The following is a 16,446-nucleotide window of genomic DNA, read 5'->3' as shown; positions in this document are numbered from 1 at the left end:
GCTATCCTCACGGAAAGGGCTAAAGCTGAAGAGCGGAAGGACAACAAGCGGAAATTCCTGGAGAGCAAGGCCCGCCAGCAGGACCGCTTCCAAAAGCCGAGGAACTCCAACTACATAGCACCAAGATCTCAGGCTCCGATGCAGTATAGGACTCAGTCGCAAGTGACAGGATCACAGGCCCCGCCCAGGAGCCAGAATACCACGAGGGCCCCGCAGAGTAATGCAAACCAGGTCACCCCCGACAACAATAATGTTAGGGCCTGTTTCAACTGCCGCGAGGTGGGGCATTACATTGCCAATTGCCCTTACGCCAAGAATAAGCCGGCCGCGTCAGCCTTCTCCAACTCGGTGAATGGACCCAGACCAGCCCTGACCGGTGCCAACCGAGTGCCTGTCCGCAACAACGACAACAGCCAGCAGGCAAAGCAGCCCCAGCAATCCTTTGGACGAGCCCGCGTCAATCACATCGACGCGCAGGAAGCTCAAGAAGCTCAGGGCGTAGTGCTCGGTGAGTACCTAGTCAACTCAGCTCTGGCAACAGTACTATTTGATTCTGGAGCATCGCACTCATTCATATCCTCGAGCTTTGTGGAAAAACACAAAATACCCACGGTACTACTAAAAACACCCCTACTAACCCGGACGCCTGGGGGCGACATCAATTGTCAATTAGGCTGTCTACGGGTAAGGATCAATTTAAGTGGGGTAGAATTTCTAGCAGACTTGGTAGTACTTAAGTCAGGGGGAATAGACGTAATCCTTGGAATGGACTGGTTAAGCCGACACAATGGTCTCATAGGCTGTACCGACAAGGTGGTACACCTAACAAACTCCGAGGGAGTACAAGTGATCTGCCACACCCGGGATAGTAAGTTTGACTCAATGATGTTTAGCATGGAAGCCAAGCCCTTAGAAGAAGTCCCGGTAGTAAACGAATACCCCGACCTCTTCCCCGAAGAACTTCCCGGTATGCCGCCGGATAGGGATATAGAATTCGTCATTGACCTTATCCCTGGAACCTCCCCTATAGCCAAAAGACCCTATAGGATGGCGGCATCTGAGTTAGCAGAATTAAAGAAGCAACTAGAAGAACTGCAACGAATTGGTTTCATTAGACCAAGCTCGTCGCCATGGGGAGCCCCGGTTCTGTTTGTCAAAAAGAAAGATGGGAGTATGAGGATGTGTGTAGATTACCGGGCACTGAACGAGGTTACCATTAAGAACAAGTACCCCCTCCCCAGGATTGATGACCTTTTCGATCAGCTTAAGGGAGCCAAGTACTTTTCCAAGATCGATTTAAGGTCAGGGTACTTCCAACTCAAGATTAGAGAAAGTGACATCCCTAAGACAGCTTTTGTCACCCGCTATGGGCAGTTTGAGTTCACCGTAATGTCCTTTGGACTAACCAATGCCCCTGCCTATTTTATGAACCTCATGAACAAAGTATTTATGGACGAGCTGGATAAGTTTGTCGTAGTCTTTATCGATGACATACTTATCTACTCCAAGAGTATTCAGGAACATGAGCAACATCTGCGGGTAGTATTGGAAAAGCTGAGAACACATAGGTTATATGCCAAGTTCAGCAAGTGCGAATTCTGGCTAGAGAGAGTAGCTTTCCTTGGTCACATTCTGACCGCGGAAGGCGTGGCAGTGGACCCAGAGAAGGTTGAAGCCGTATCCAATTGGCAGCAACCGACTAACGTAAGTGAAATCAGAAGTTTTCTTGGATTAGCCGGATACTATCGGAGATTTATTGAGGGATTCTCTAAGATAGCCCGACCCATGACGGAACTTCTTAAGAAGGAGAAAAAGTTCGCTTGGACAGAATCCATTGAAAGAAGTTTTCAAGAATTGAAGCGAAGACTGACAACCGCCCCAGTGCTGACCCTACCGGACATTCATCGGGATTTTGTCATTTATTGTGACGCATCCCGACAAGGATTAGGGTGTGTTCTGATGCAGGATGGGAAAGTCGTTGCATATGCTTCCCGCCAACTCAGGACTCATGAGCAGAACTATCCGACCCATGACTTGGAATTGGCAGCCGTAGTGCATGCCCTTAAGATCTGGAGACATTACCTGATTGGAAATAAGTGTGAGGTTTATACCGACCACAAGAGTCTGAAATATATCTTCACCCAGTCGGATTTAAACTTAAGGCAAAGAAGATGGTTGGAGTTGGTCAAGGACTATGACTTGGAAATTCATTATCACCCCGGGAAAGCAAACGTAGTAGCCGATGCCTTAAGTCGGAAAAGCTATGGACCCGAGGATGACCATCTACGCGAGGAAATAGCACGATTAAACGTGCACATTGTTCCTCGAGGTTCCAGCCATGTGTTAAGCGTCCAATCAACCCTAGAGGATAGAATTAGAGAGGCTCAAAGCTCGGATCAGGAGCTAGTAAAGATCTGCAAGCAAACTGGAGAGAACAAAGCGCCAGGTTTTAGAGTGGACGATAAGGGAGCATTATGGTACGAGGATAGGATTTGTGTGCCCCAGAATGGAGATTTCCGGCAGATAATTATGGACGAAACCCATAACTCGGCCTACTCCATCCACCCAGGATCCACCAAAATGTATATGGACATAAGGCGAAAATATTGGTGGAGTGGAATGAAAGCGGACATCGCGCGATTTGTGGCGCATTGTGATACCTGCCAAAGGATCAAGGCCGAACATCAAAAGCCGGCAGGATTATTGCAACCCTTGCCTATCCCGGTTTGGAAGTGGGATGAGATAGGAATGGACTTTGTAGTGGGTCTGCCTAGAACGCAGAAGGGACACGATTCCATATGGGTAATAGTGGACAGGCTCACTAAGTCGGCTCATTTCATACCTGTACGAACCACTTACGGTGGAGAAATGCTGGCAAAGCTTTATGTGGAGAATATTGTAAAGTTACATGGAGTGCCTAGCAGAATTGTCTCAGATAGAGGGACCCAATTTACGTCTAGGTTTTGGAAAAGCTTGCATAAGGCTATGGGTACTAAGCTAGACTTTAGCTCCGCATACCACCCACAGACGGATGGTCAGACCGAAAGGGTGAACCAGATTATGGAAGATATGCTGAGAGCATGTGTTCTGACCTATGGAAATGATTGGGAGCAAAGTCTGCCTTATGCAGAATTTTCGTACAACAATGGTTACCAAGCCAGCTTGGGCATGTCGCCATTCGAAGCCCTCTATGGGAGAAAGTGTAAAACTCCCTTGATGTGGTCGGAAGTTGGAGAACGTGCGCTAGTAGGGCCCGCACTAATAAAGGAAGCGGAAGAAAAAGTAGCGGAAATCCGCGAGAAGTTGAAGGCGGCTCAATCCCGACAGAAGAGCTATGCAAATAAGAGAAGGCGAGAAATAAGTTTCAATCCGGGAGAATTTGTTTATCTCAAGGTCTCACCCATTCGAGGAACACGAAGGTTCCAAGTACAAGGAAAATTGGCCCCTCGATACATTGGACCGTATCGAGTTCTGAAGAAAGTCGGAGCAGTGGCATACCAACTAGAGTTACCAGAAGAAATGTCAGATATACACCCAGTATTTCATGTTTCGCAATTGAGAAGGTGTCTGAAGATACCCGAGGGAGAACATGTGCCGGCGGAAACAATCGATCTACAGCCGGATCTGCGATACCAGGAAATACCGGTCAAAATTCTGGACACTGTCACTAGGAAGACAAGAAACTCCGAAGTACGGATATGCAGGGTTCAATGGAGCAGACACGGAATAGGAGAAGCAACCTGGGAACGCGAGGAGGCTCTAAAGAAAGAATTTCCCCATCTGTTTAGGAGTCAGCCGAATCTCGAGGACGAGATTCATTTAAGTGGGGTAGGTTTGTGACGCCCTGAAAATTCACTTAATAAAATCATGCGCTAGAGTGATTCGTAAAAACGGTTCGACGTCAAAACCCTAACCCTAACCGGAGTGCTGTTCCGTTCCGCATCGCCCGCCCACGCGCGACCGTCTGCCGTGATTAACGCAGACGCGACTCCCTTCCTTTTTTTTTCCTCTCCTCGCGCGAATCCCGCGCGCGTGGCCGACCGGCCGCGACCGCTGCCGCAAATTGCGCCGGCGCTCCTCGTGCCGCGCGCGAATCCCCGCGCGCGCGTGGCCGACCGGCCGCGGTCGCCGCCGCGACCGGCGCCGACACGCCCTTCCCCCCTCTCTCTCCTTTTTCTCCCTCCCATTTCTTCCTTTTCTTTTTCTTCTTTTTCCAATCTCTCTCTCTCTCTTTCTTTCTTTCCTTTCCTTTCTTCCCTTTCCCTTTCTTTTTCCCTTTTTCCTCCCTTCTTCCTTTTCCCTTCTCTCTCCTTCTCTCCTCTCTTTCCCCTGCCTCTGCTCCCGAGCGCCCGCACGCCGCCCAGGCCGAGCGCCTGCACCGCCCCGGCCGTGCCGCGCACGCGCCCGCCCCGCGTGCTCCGCGTGTCCCGCGTAGGCCACGCATCTCGCCGCGCCGCCCGTCGCCCGCACGCCCGCCCTGGCCCGCGCCTCGCCGCGCCGCCCGCGCGCGCACGAGCGCGTGCCGCGCCGCCCGTCGCTGGCGCCCTGCCCGACCGCGTGCGCCGTCGCCCTGTGCCACGTGCACCGCCCCGCCCCCTGGCCGCGCCGTGCCGCGCCGTACGCGCACGCGAGCACGAATGCCGCATCGCGACGACGGCAAGCGGCCGAGGCGCCATTAATGGCGCCCCGCACCGGCCACCGTCGCGACCACCCCTCCACCGCCTCCCCCGGGTTATAAATAGGGCCCCGCGTAGCCCCGACGACCACCAACGCCTAGCCACCGCGCGCCTCCCTCCCCGAAGCCCGCCGCGCCACCACCGCCTCTGGCTCTGCCGCCGCCCGCCGGCCCCCGTCGTCGCACCTCCTCGCTGCATCCCAAGCCGAGGTGAGGAGGGGAATAGGACCCCCTCACCTCCCTCCTTCTTTTCCCCCCCGCCTCGACCGCCGCCAGGCCCCGGGCCGGCCGGAATCCCCGCCGCCGGACCTCCTCCTCCCTCCCCTGTTTCCTGTCAACGGGAGAGGAGGAAGAATGGGCAAAATGCCCGATAACCCCCTGCCCTTGCTCTCTTTTCTAAATAAGGACCCCCCCTCTCTAATAGCCCCCTTTCGCAAAAGAAACCCTGCCCATCCTATTATTTCGAATTGAATCCCTCCATTACATAAAAACCCAACAACGCCCGACACCCTTTTGCATACTCTGGATATTTCTAGGGTTCGCAAACAAACCCCTGCCCTCTTTAGATAATTACTACCAAGCCCCTGGACCCCCGTTTAAGCCCTGAAACCACCTTTAGCGCGTCATTTTATGTGCGAAACGACCTCCGATTGACCCGAAACTTTACCACTCCGCTTCTAGTATAGTTTTAGCCATGCCATTAAGAAACCACCCAAAGATATCACCCCTAACTCCGTAACTAAATTATTTCCGATTCAAGCTCGACGATAAAAGCTTTTAGTTTTTGTGCTTGATTGTGTGTTTGTTTGATTGCGTCGTAGGACACGGAGTGAACGAGGAAGGTCCCGACTGTGACCAAGCGAACGAGGACCAGTTCCGCGACCCCGAACCCGAGGGACAGTGCTTCGACCAGGACTTCCCGCAAGGATTTGACGATGGCAAGTTCAATCCCGCCCTTTGATGCATGTTTCTATCCTAGTTTTTATAAACACAACCCAGTGGCCTGTTTTATAAAATTGCATGGTTTTGCGTGCTGAAAACATGGTAGGATAGCCACCCTTGTTTGAGATAACCCTACCTTGACCACCTGATTTTATAAAGAAAACGTGTGTGTGTGGGAAGGGATACAATGTGGTTTTGAAAGACGAGTTAGACGGGATGGATGGCATTTCTGTGTGAATTGCCGTTGGTGTGCTCGTACCTGTGTGGTTGAGCGAGGAAGGGAGATATCCATCTTGTCACCCCTAAGGACCGAGTTGATGTGACATCTCACCTAGCTTCTTGTCGTGCGAACCACTTGACCGTTGTATGGGCAACGGCTTAGCATAAATCCCACTGGTTAGTCTGATAGCCACCAGGAGAGCTGAGAGCAACGGGTGATCAAGGAGAAGGGATAAGATCTGTGTGACTTATGCCCCGGTTAAACCTCGGAGATAGGTCGAATGACCCCTTGATGGATCCCGTGGTGGCTAGTCAGGTCTAGCTAAGGTGGGTAATGGCTTTGTTGGGATCTGCACCGGCACTAAGGTGTTCGTGCTGTGGTACCCCACCTGTGGGTAAAGTTGCACACCTCTGCAGAGTTAAAATCTATTCGAATAGCCGTGCCTACGGTATTGGGCAGGTTACGGTGTGGTCACACAACTAGTGTTTATCTCTAGGAATGAATGGGCTGGTGTGAGTTGTTTGGAAAGTGTCCGGCAGTTGTGCCGTGTGCTACGGCGGACGGGGAGTCCGGTAGCAGTTTAAAACTTGGATCCTGTGTGGATCAACACCGTGTGTTCTTTGGTACAAGAAAACCTGTTTTGAAAATGCTTTTAAAACAAACCCCTGCATACAATAGAGTTTTCCGCAAATGAACCATAACCTTATCCTTGGATTGTCCCGTGCATTAATTTCTACTATACCCCCCCGTGGGTGTGGTTGGACTTGCTGAGTACGTTTGTACTCACCCCTTCCTTACTTTTACAGTGGAAGACCCAGACTACATCCCCGAAGATAACGAGTAGGGTTTCGTCCTGCACCCAGTCTTGCCTGTGGCTGAGGTCACCGTTGGATTCCGCATGGCGCAAGACTCTGATGATCCTTTGTTCGTCGCTAGTGTAGTTGTGTGGGTTCTGGTTGTAATCCTCGCGATAGTGGCGCTGCACTGCCCATTACCGCGTAGAGTTGTACGGTGATGTACCATCTGATGTAATAAAAGTGTTATCAGCCTCCTGGGACTGATAAGTCAACACTTTTAAGTCTTCCCTGATGGGGGGGGACGCTTCAGGAGGGCAGCCCCTTGGTGAAGATGTCAGCAAACTGGGAGGTAGTCGGGACATGGAGGACCCGAACATCGCCGACTGCGACTCTGTCGCGCACGAAGTGTAGGTCGATCTCCACGTGCTTTGTCCGTTGATGCTGGACGGGGTTGGTGGAGAGATACACGGCGCTGACGTTGTCGCAGTAGACGATCGTGCTCTTGGCGAGCGGGCTGTGGAGCTCCGCCAAGAGCTGTCGAAGCCAGGACGCCTCCGCAACGCCGTTAGCGACAGCCCGGTACTCCGCCTCGGCACTGGAGCGAGAGACAACCGGCTGCCGCTTGGACGACCAGGAGACCAGGTTGCCGCCCAGGAAGACGGCGTAGCCGGAAGTGGATCGACGGGTGTCCGGGCAGCCAGCCCAGTCAGCGTCGGTGTAGACCACCAGCTCAGCAGAAGACGAGCGGTGAAGAACCAGGCCGAGGTCCACAGTGCCACGGACGTAGCGGAGGAGACGCTTCAGCGCAGCAAGGTGTGACTCCCGGGGATCATGCATATGGAGACAGACCTGCTGGACAGCGTAGGTGAGATCCGGCCTGGTGAAGGTGAGGTACTGCAAAGCACCAGCCAGACTCCGGTAGGCAGTAGGATCAGCCACCGGATCACCCAGATCGGCGGACAGCTTCGCCTGAGTGTCGACAGGAGTGGAGCAGGGCTTGCAATCAGTCATCCCAGCCCGCTCCAAGATATCGAGTGCGTACTGCCGCTGGTGCATGAGAAGACCAGACGGGCAAGGCTCAACAGTGACGCCCAAGAAGTGGTGGAGCTGACCGAGATCCTTCATAGCAAACTCCTGCCGCAGAGAGAAGATGACACTCTGAAGCAACTGCTGACTCGAGGCTGTGAGCACAATGTCATCAACGTAGAGCAGCAGATAAGAGGTCTCATCCCCTCGGCGGTAGACGAAGAGAGACGTGTCAGACTTGGCCTCGGTGAACCCCAATGTCAGCAAGAACGTGGCGAACCGAGAGTACCAAGCCCGAGGAGCCTGCTTCAGCCCATAGAGAGATTTGTTGAGCCGGCAGACCATATCCGGATGGCTCGAATCCACAAATCCCGCTGGCTGAGAGCAGTAGACAGTCTCGAACAGAGTGCCGTGAAGAAACGCATTCTTCACGTCCAGTTGGTGCACAGGCCAAGAGCGTGAGAGCGCAAGCGACAGGACAGTGCGCACCGTAGCAAGCTTCACGACAGGGCTGAAGGTCTCATCATAGTCCACACCAGGCCGCTGTGTGAACCCCCGAAGAACCCAGCGAGCTTTGTAGCGCTCCAGTGTGCCATCAGCCCGACGCTTATGCGTCCAGATCCACTTGCCAGTCACCACATTGCAACCAGACGGACGCGGCACGAGGTCCCACGTCTGGTTGGCAAGAAGAGCCGCATACTCCTCTTCCATCGCGCGACGCCAGTGAGGATCCGCCAAGACGTCGCGGATAGACGAGGGTACAGGAGAGACACGCGGCTCTCCCTCGGCGGCGGAGAGAGTCGCGGCCTGAGAGGCCATCCGCCGAGTCACCATGGGATGGATATGCCGAGGATCCCGATGGATGACTGGCGGGTGGTATACCTCCGGCTCGGCACGAGAGGGAGCCGGAGGAGGCAGCAGCGGCGACGGCGCCGGCGTCGCAGGAGCCTCCGGAGCAGGAGGCGGCGCCAGGGTCGGCGCCGAACGACGCCGGTACACCTGCACCGGCTCAGTGTACTGCGGTGGTGTCGGGGTCGGCGCCGAGCGACGCCGGTACACCTGCACCGGCTGGGCGTACCGCGCAGATGCACGTGAAGGCACTGGGGCCGCGCGCGGCACGACCGGAGGTCCGGAAACCGCGCGTGGTGCGACCGCGGGTACCGGGGCCGCGCTCGACGCAGCAGGGATCACCGGAGACGGTGCCGGCGTGCCAGGGAAACCTGCAGGAAAAGGACAGACAGGGAACGGTGGCTGAACCACCGGGTCAGTCGGAAATAGAGTCTCCAGCTCGGGGTCAGGAGAAGGTGTAGAGGAGGTAGAGTAGGGGAAATCCGACTCGTCAAAGACGACGTGTTGGGAGATCAGAACGCGGCGAGAGGTGAGGTCAAGGCATCGGTACCCCTTGTGGTCAGGGGAGTACCCGAGGAACACACAACGAGTCGATCGGGGCGCCAGCTTGTGAGAAGCGGTGGCGGAGGTGTTAGGGTAACACGCACACCCGAAGACCCGAAGGTGGTCGTAGCGAGGAGGGGTACCGAAGAGAGCATGGTGTGGAGTGGCAGCGGGAGAAGCAGTGGACGGAAGACGGTTAAGTAGGTAGGTGGCAGTGTGGAGGCTCTCAGCCCAGAAGCACGGGGGCAGAGAGGCCTGGATCAGGAGGGTGCGCACGACGTCGTTCATCGTGCGAATCATCCGCTCAGCCTTGCCGTTCTGAGGAGAGGTATACGGACAAGACATACGCAGCTGAACACCCCGAGACAGGAAGAAGGACCGGGAGGTGGAGTTATCGAACTCTCGCCCATTGTCACACTGGACGGCCTTAACTGTGAGGCCGAACTGAGTGGACACCCAGGCAAAGAAGTGGAGGAGGGTGGGGAAGGTCTTAGACTTGGTGCGCAAAGGAAAAGTCCAAGAGTAATGAGAAAAATCATCAACAATGACCAGATAATATTTATAACCAGACATGCTGAGTACAGGAGATGTCCACAGGTCACAGTGAATCAGATCAAAAACATGCGCAGCATGCGAAGAAGAAGAAGAAAACGGAAGTCTAATATGACGACCTAACTGGCACGCATGACAGAGGTGCTCAGCAGGGGCCTTAGTACAAGGAGCATCGGTACTACGGCTGAGCTGAGCCAAAACGTCGCGGCCGGGGTGACCAAGCCGGCGGTGCCAGGTGGTGGAAGAAGGTGTCACGGCAAAAGCAGCAGACGAAGAAGCCGAAGGCGAGGCAGCGGAAGCAGGAAGCCGAAGGGTGTAAAGGGGCCCCGGGCTGTCACATCGGAGAAGAGGACGCCAGGAAGCCGAATCCTTCACAGTAAGGCCAGAGGAGTCAAATTCGATAGAACAAGAGTTGTCAGCAGTAAACTGGCGAATGGAAAGAAGTTTGTGAACCATTCGAGGAGCAACAAGAACATTAGGAAGACGAGGAGCAGAACCCACGGCGGTGACAGGAAGGCAAGACCCATCACCAACCATGATAGAAGAAGGACAAGAGGGGTGTGGGGGTCGGACAGAAGAGAGGATACAGGCATCAGGAGTGGTGTGGAACGAGGCACCCGAGTCGGCGATCCACTCGGTGCTGACCGGCGGTGTCAGTCCCATGGTGCTAAAGGACTGCGACAGAGCGGCCTGGTCCCACCCCCCCCCCCCGGCCAGGTCGGCTGCTGGCTAGGCTGAGCGGGCGGGGTCCAGGATGGCGCGAAAAAAGGAGTAGCACCAGTGAACAGGGCCGCCGGCTGGAGCTGAGGACGAAGGCCCCCCACCTGACCCTAGAGCGGCCACATCGAGATGCGCCCTGACCACGGGTTGCTGAAGGATGGCCAGGGCGTACCTCCAGGGGCAGGGGCAGGAGCAGGAGCCGAGGTCGACGCGCTCCGACGGCCCCCACCGGTACTGGTATCCCCAGGAGCAGGGCCACCAGTGCCACCACCACCACCCCGTCGCCGGCGACGTCCACGGCCCCCCCTCCTCCGGTCTGCCCGGCGGGAGCAGCCCCAAGGAGGGAGGTGGCAGGAGCAGCGGAGGAGGATGGTGGAGCGGTAACAAGCGCGGCGGAGGGTGAGGAGGATCCGGGCGCAAGACCCCTGGTGAGCTCCTCAAGAGCGAGGTCGTCCCGGACCTGCAGGAAGGTGGGAAAGGGCCTCTGGCGGGTGATTCAGCACTTCGGGTGGTCGTAGGTGCTGCTCAGGCCCCGTAGGACATTGAGCACCAAGATCCGATCGGACACCGGATCCCCGAGGTCGTGAAGAGCATCAGCCATGCTCTTCATCCGCCGGCAGTACTCACCGACGGAGAGGTCCCCCTGGATGAAAGTGCGGAAGGTGGCATCGAGCTGGAGGGCGCGGTACTCGGCGTTGCCGAGGAACTGCCCCTCGAGCGCCACCCAAGCCTGTCGCGCAGTGCCGCCGTGGGTCCTGATGAGGTCCTGAAGATCTAGAGAGATGGTCCCGAAGATCCAGGACATGGCGACACTGTCGAGACGCAGCCACGTCACGTCCCGCGCCTCGATCGGCGAGTCGACGAGGACGTGGTCGTCGAGAGCGTAGCGGCGGAGGGTGAGGAGGACCTGGTCCCGCCAGCGGCTGTAGGAGGAGGACGCGGGGTCGAGGAGGACGGAGACCAGGGCCCTGATGTTCTGGACACCAGCAGCCTGGAGGTGGAGCTGGGCGACCGAGGGGTCGGTCGGATCGTACCAGGCTCCAGATCCAGCGGACGGGGCTCGAAAGGAGGAGGAGGTGCCGGGCTCAGGGTCGACAGGCTGGCCGGAGGAGATGCGGAGGTAGCGCTCCTCCTCGACGACCCGGAGAGCGAGGGCGGCGGCCGTGGCGCGCTCGCGCTCCCAGGCGAGGGCAGCCACACAGACCCGCTCCTGGGCGGCTGAAGCCTCCGACTTGGCGGTGAGGAGGGCCGCGGCGCGAGCGGCGTCGGCCTGCTGTCCTCGGAAGGCGCCGGAGAACGGTGCATCCTCGGGCGCCATCCCGAGACCAGACTGAGCGGCACTAGGCGCGGCATCGATGACGGGCTGCGGGCCCGCAGCGCCCACGGCCGGCAGCAGCCGCACAGCGGCCCGCAGGGCGGCCAGATCGACGGCGGCGCGCGGCTAGGGTCCCGCAGCCCCAGCGCCCGCGTCAGCAGTTGCTGCGGCAGCAGTGGTGGCGGGCTGCAGGGGGCCCAGGGCGCCAGCAGCCTGGAGCAGAGGAGCTCCGGCGCCCACTGCGGCGCCCACGGCGGCGCCCGCCGCGGCACCCGGCGGCAGCCCCGGCAGCCCCTGGAGCAGAGGAGGAGCGGCGCTCACGGCGGAACCCGCGGCGGCGCCCGCGGCCGGCCCCCCTGCGTCCTGGAGCAGGGGAGCGGCGGCGCCCGCGGCCAGCCCCCCCGCGGCGGCGCCCGCGGTCGGCCCCCCCGCGTCTTGGAGCAGGGGAGCGGCGGCGCCCGCGGCCGGCCCCCCCGCGAGGACCAGCGCGGCGGCGGGGAAACCGGGCGGCAGCAGCCGGGCGCCGGCAGCCCAGGCGCCCACGGCGGCCGGAGCGGGAGCAGAGGAGGGAGAGGAAGAGGAGAGGGGAGGAAAGGAGGAGAGGGCCGGCGGCCGGCGGCCGGCCATGGTGGCCGGCGGCGGCGGCGGCGGGCAGAAGGAGAGAAGGAGAGCAAGCTAACCTGATACCATATAGAAGAGATGCTTTTCCTATTCAACACAAACCCTAACAGGGTATAGTTATTGTAATACACATGGGCCCAATGGGCACGATACACTCCAACACTTACAAGCAGGTTGATCCTTTTGGTTTCACAGAAGAAAGATATCTTACGATTCTGCATCTGCTAACGCCCCAACTCTACAGCATGAAGCAAATGATGTAGAAGTTCATAATTTGGATGGTTGGTTTAACTGTACATTTGCCAATCTTCACTACTGAATTTTTGATCGCCGTGTATGACTAAAGAATGGGGGTGTTTAAGCATTTTGAAGGCATCCGTGTGAATCACGGTCTTGTAGTAGTAAGTATAAGAGAGAGCACGCGAGTGGAAAATCGCAGAAAAGAACATGTAGCAAGTGGTTAGGCGAGCGAGTGGAACTCACCGGCTGCAATAGAAAAACACTCGGGTGCTGCCATGCAGGGGCAAACACGTAATTTCGGGCAAGATGGTTAACTCAGGACGAAGCAATTGCAAAAAGGGTCAAAAATTGGATTAATCCCCCACCCCGGGCACAAAGTTTTCCTCCTCTCCGAACTCACCACCGCGGGACGGACGGAAGGAAGGAGGGAGACGAAGCAGAAGCTTCTCGCAGGTTCGCCCCCTCCCCCACCTCCTCCCGTCCTCTCCCAGATTGACCTCGCCCAACCTGAGATCCGATCGAATTGCTTGCTACCGGTTTAATTTAATTCCGTTCCCCTGGGCGAATCGCGGGCTCTATACGGCCGCGCTCTTGTCGATTGCTAGGGCGTTCCCGTTCCGCGGCGTCTGTGCGCCATGAGCAGCAGCAAGCAGGCGCTGATTTACAGCTTTGTGGCCAAGGGCTCCGTCGTGCTGGCGGAGCACACCGCCTTCTCCGGCAACTTCAGCACCGTCGCCGTCCAGTGCCTCCAGAAGCTGCCCCCCAACAGCACCAGATCCACCTACTCCTGCGACGGCCACACCTTCAACTTCCTCGTCGACCGCGGCTTCGGTACCGTGCCTTTTTTGTTTGTTTGTTTTGTTCCCCCCCTCCTTTAATTGATGCGCCCTCTGCGATGTGGTGTTGAACCGCGAGTTGACTTGCCCAACATTGTACACATGCTGTCTGTTTGATGTAGTGTTCCTAGTGGTCGCGGATGAGGCGGCCGGGAGGAGCGTGCCCTTCGTCTTCCTAGAGAGGGTTAGGGAAGACTTCATGCAGCGGTATGGGTCCAGCATCGACGAGGAGGGGCTGCACCCGCTCGCTGATGATGCGGACGAGGACGACTTCCTGTTCGAAGACCGCTTCAGCATTGCCTACAACCTTGACCGTGAATTCGGGTATGAAATCATCCTTCCTGTCAAATTAGCCTTTTGTGCTCTGCCCCATGGAAGAGGAGTATGTGATTAGTTCTTGTGTTTCGTCGTTGTAGCCCGAGGTTGAAGGATCATATGCAGTATTGTGTTAACCACCCAGAGGAAATTAACAAGCTCTCCAGGGTGAAAGCCCACCTGTCGGAAGTCAAAGGGATCATGATGGATAATATTGAGAAGGTATGTGCTCAGCTTAATATTTACAATCTGGGAATCGCGTGCATTTCACTGTTGACAAACAAATTTTGCACAAATGAAGCTCTGGACTCTGCTTTCCTGTACGCCCATACTTTCTCTGTTCTGTTCAGATGACATATTTGGAGATAGTACCATGGTTTGTCTAGCACAGTTAACTTCCTTTTGTGTTTGAGCAACCAGCCAACCAGTCACAGTAGTGTGGCGATCACATGTACTGGTATACCTACACCTTTGTAGAAAACTAGAAACGATATCTTTTTGAAGTTCCTTGATTACTGAACATCTGGTGGTGTCACTAGGAACAACTTTAACAGGTGTCACTAGGTACAATTTGATCAGGCAATGGCTGAATCTTGTCTTGTCCTTCTATTCTAGACTTGGACGTACCACTATTGTTGTTGAGAAATTATTAGTGCTGAGCAGTTCATTGTTCTATCTAGAAATTATTTTTAGAAGGTCTGTGCTCGGCTAAATGTTTACCATCCAGAGAGGTATCATGGGCATGCATTTCACTGCTGAAGGGCAAATAGTTTGCACAGATGAAGCTCTGAACTCTGCTGTGCTATACGCTTATAATTTATGGGTTCTGTTCAAATGGCATATCTGGAGACAATATCATGTTATTTTGAGCACAAATCATTTCATTTTGTGTTTAAGCAACGAGTTGCTTTATGAAACATCCCAATAGCTAGGGGATCACATAATACCTGCAGCTTGATAGAAACAATGGTTTTTGAAGTTTCTGTTGGATAGATTTCCATGTGCTAAATCTGACCTTCCTGTACATAAATAATTACTTAAGAAGTGGTTCATGAACATTGGGTGGATATACTTGGTGCATTTTATAAACAAGTAATGGAACATCTAGTTGTCACTAGGTACAGTTTGAACAAGTAATGGCAGGATCTTTTTAGACCAGGACATGCCATTGTTGTTGTTGTTGTTGACAAATGATTAGTGCTGATCAGTTCATTGTTTTTTTGGAAGGTTTCCTACTTCTTATCCCATAAGCCTTCGACCCGCCAGTATTGCAATTTGCAAGTTTTTTGGGACATAGCTGTAGATTGTAGGGGTTCAGCAATCCATCTCTACTGTTCATTGTAATTGGCATTCAGCAGGATATGAAGTACTGCGATCAATGGTCACAGCTCCATATATTTAAACTTAACCAGAAGTTCTACCTTTAATGTTTGGACCATATTAATGAGTCTCTGACTGTGCTGGACTTCTGGGCAGATATTGGACCGTGGTGAGAAGATTGAGCTTTTGGTGGGCAAGACTGAGACCTTACAATCGCAGGTATTTACTCAATGTTTGATGCGTGTATTTTGTGCGGAAACACGTGGGGTTGACTTTGACTGAGAACTGTTTTGTTAAATTTACTACAGGCTGACACCTTCCACAGGCATGGCAGAGAGCTGAGGCGAAAGATGTGGCTTCAGAACCTAAGGTTTAAGCTGATGGTTGGTGGAGGCATTGCGGCTCTGATTCTCATCCTTTGGCTGATGGTCTGCAGGGGATTCAAATGTTAGATCGCTCAAAGTCGTTGCTCGGCCTCTTGTCTCTCTCTCTCTCTCTCTAAAGTGTTTGATGTGTTGTTGCCCGTTTCACATGCACAGAATGGTCACCGAATCGTGTTTCTGTCATGCTGTGGGTATTGGTATCGTGTAGCGGATGTTAATTCCGTGCGCTCCTCGCCGTGTTTCATATGATAATGGTAGGCAGCTGGAGTACCTGTGATAGATAACTTTGTGGGAGAAGGTGATATGACACTATGACCTTTATTATCTGTACATTCCAAAATGCAAGCTCTTATTATTTGGAATCAGGACCTTCTGTCCTTCTTTACTGGTGCCAAGCTGTGTTTCCCTGCATCGATTCACTTGCGCATCTGCATGGGCTTAGTAAGTAGTAAAGCCTGGACCACAGAGATTGCCTGTTCAGTTTTGCGAATTACGATGATGTCTACTACGAGCTACTTCATGAAGTTGATGTCTATAAACCTGGATCGGCTGAAATTCCCAGAAGATAATTGAGCGAGCAAACAGTTTCTTGCCATGTCCAGCCAATAATCGGAAGCTGAAACATTCAGAGAACAACACTGAACCCCTCCTTTCGGAACCTGTAAAAAGTACACCACCGAAGTGTAGACTGGAAGAGACTGTGGATCAGCGGATGATTCTCCCAAAGTGGGATCTCGCCGTGCAAGTCGGGTCAGAGAACCGACAGTATGAACATTGAGATATGCGTTCGAAAACTGTCAAAACAAAAAGGGTGTTTGGTCTAGTGGTATGATTCTCGCTTCGGGTGCGAGAGGTCGCGAGTTCGATTCTCGCAACACCCCATGTATTTTTTTTATTTAAGATTTACTTGAGACCTATGCTTGCTTAGTTGCTTTTACAGAACCTTTGTGAATTGTGAGCGATGAACTAACCTTTTTGTCGACCTGAGCACGTGATCTGGCTGGATGAATGTATTAAGATCACATACGCTCTGTGCCCGTTGATCCAGACCCTTGACCCATTTCAAGATCACGGAGCTAGTTGTATTTTGAA

General features: G+C 54.5%; 1 protein-coding gene and 1 non-coding gene across 2 annotated transcripts; both read left to right on the top strand.

Moving 5' to 3' along the window:
• Positions 1–12,795: 12,795 nt before the first annotated feature.
• Positions 12,796–15,739, top strand: LOC112897510 (vesicle-associated membrane protein 727). The gene is made up of 6 exons (XM_025965815.1): positions 12,796–12,953; positions 13,106–13,331; positions 13,459–13,660; positions 13,753–13,873; positions 15,128–15,190; positions 15,280–15,739. The coding sequence occupies exons 2-6, from the start codon at positions 13,136–13,138 to the stop codon at positions 15,421–15,423; spliced, it is 726 nt and encodes a 241-aa protein (XP_025821600.1). The 5' UTR covers positions 12,796–12,953; positions 13,106–13,135; the 3' UTR covers positions 15,424–15,739.
• Positions 15,740–16,163: 424 nt separating this feature from the next.
• TRNAP-CGG lies at positions 16,164–16,235 on the top strand. The gene has a single exon. It is a non-coding gene; the product is annotated as a tRNA-Pro (tRNA).
• The last annotated feature ends 211 nt before the right edge of the window (positions 16,236–16,446 follow it).

This window comes from Panicum hallii, chromosome 6 (genome assembly GCF_002211085.1).
Source record: "Panicum hallii strain FIL2 chromosome 6, PHallii_v3.1, whole genome shotgun sequence".
Classification (NCBI taxonomy): Eukaryota; Viridiplantae; Streptophyta; class Magnoliopsida; order Poales; family Poaceae; genus Panicum; species Panicum hallii.
Note: the sequence above shows the minus strand (reverse complement) of the source record. Positions and strands in the feature narration are given on the sequence as shown.

What these genes read in the sequence shown, in the direction of transcription:
- LOC112897510 (XM_025965815.1), top strand. Translation starts at nt 13,136, where the DNA reads ATGAGCAGCAGCAAGCAGGCGCTGATTTACAGCTTTGTGGCCAAGGGC. An exon ending in AACCTTGACCGTGAATTCGG is followed by an intron (nt 13,661 to 13,752) that starts GTATGAAATCAT and finishes TCGTCGTTGTAG; the next exon opens with CCCGAGGTTGAAGGATCATA. An exon ending in CTGAGACCTTACAATCGCAG is followed by an intron (nt 15,191 to 15,279) that starts GTATTTACTCAA and finishes AATTTACTACAG; the next exon opens with GCTGACACCTTCCACAGGCA.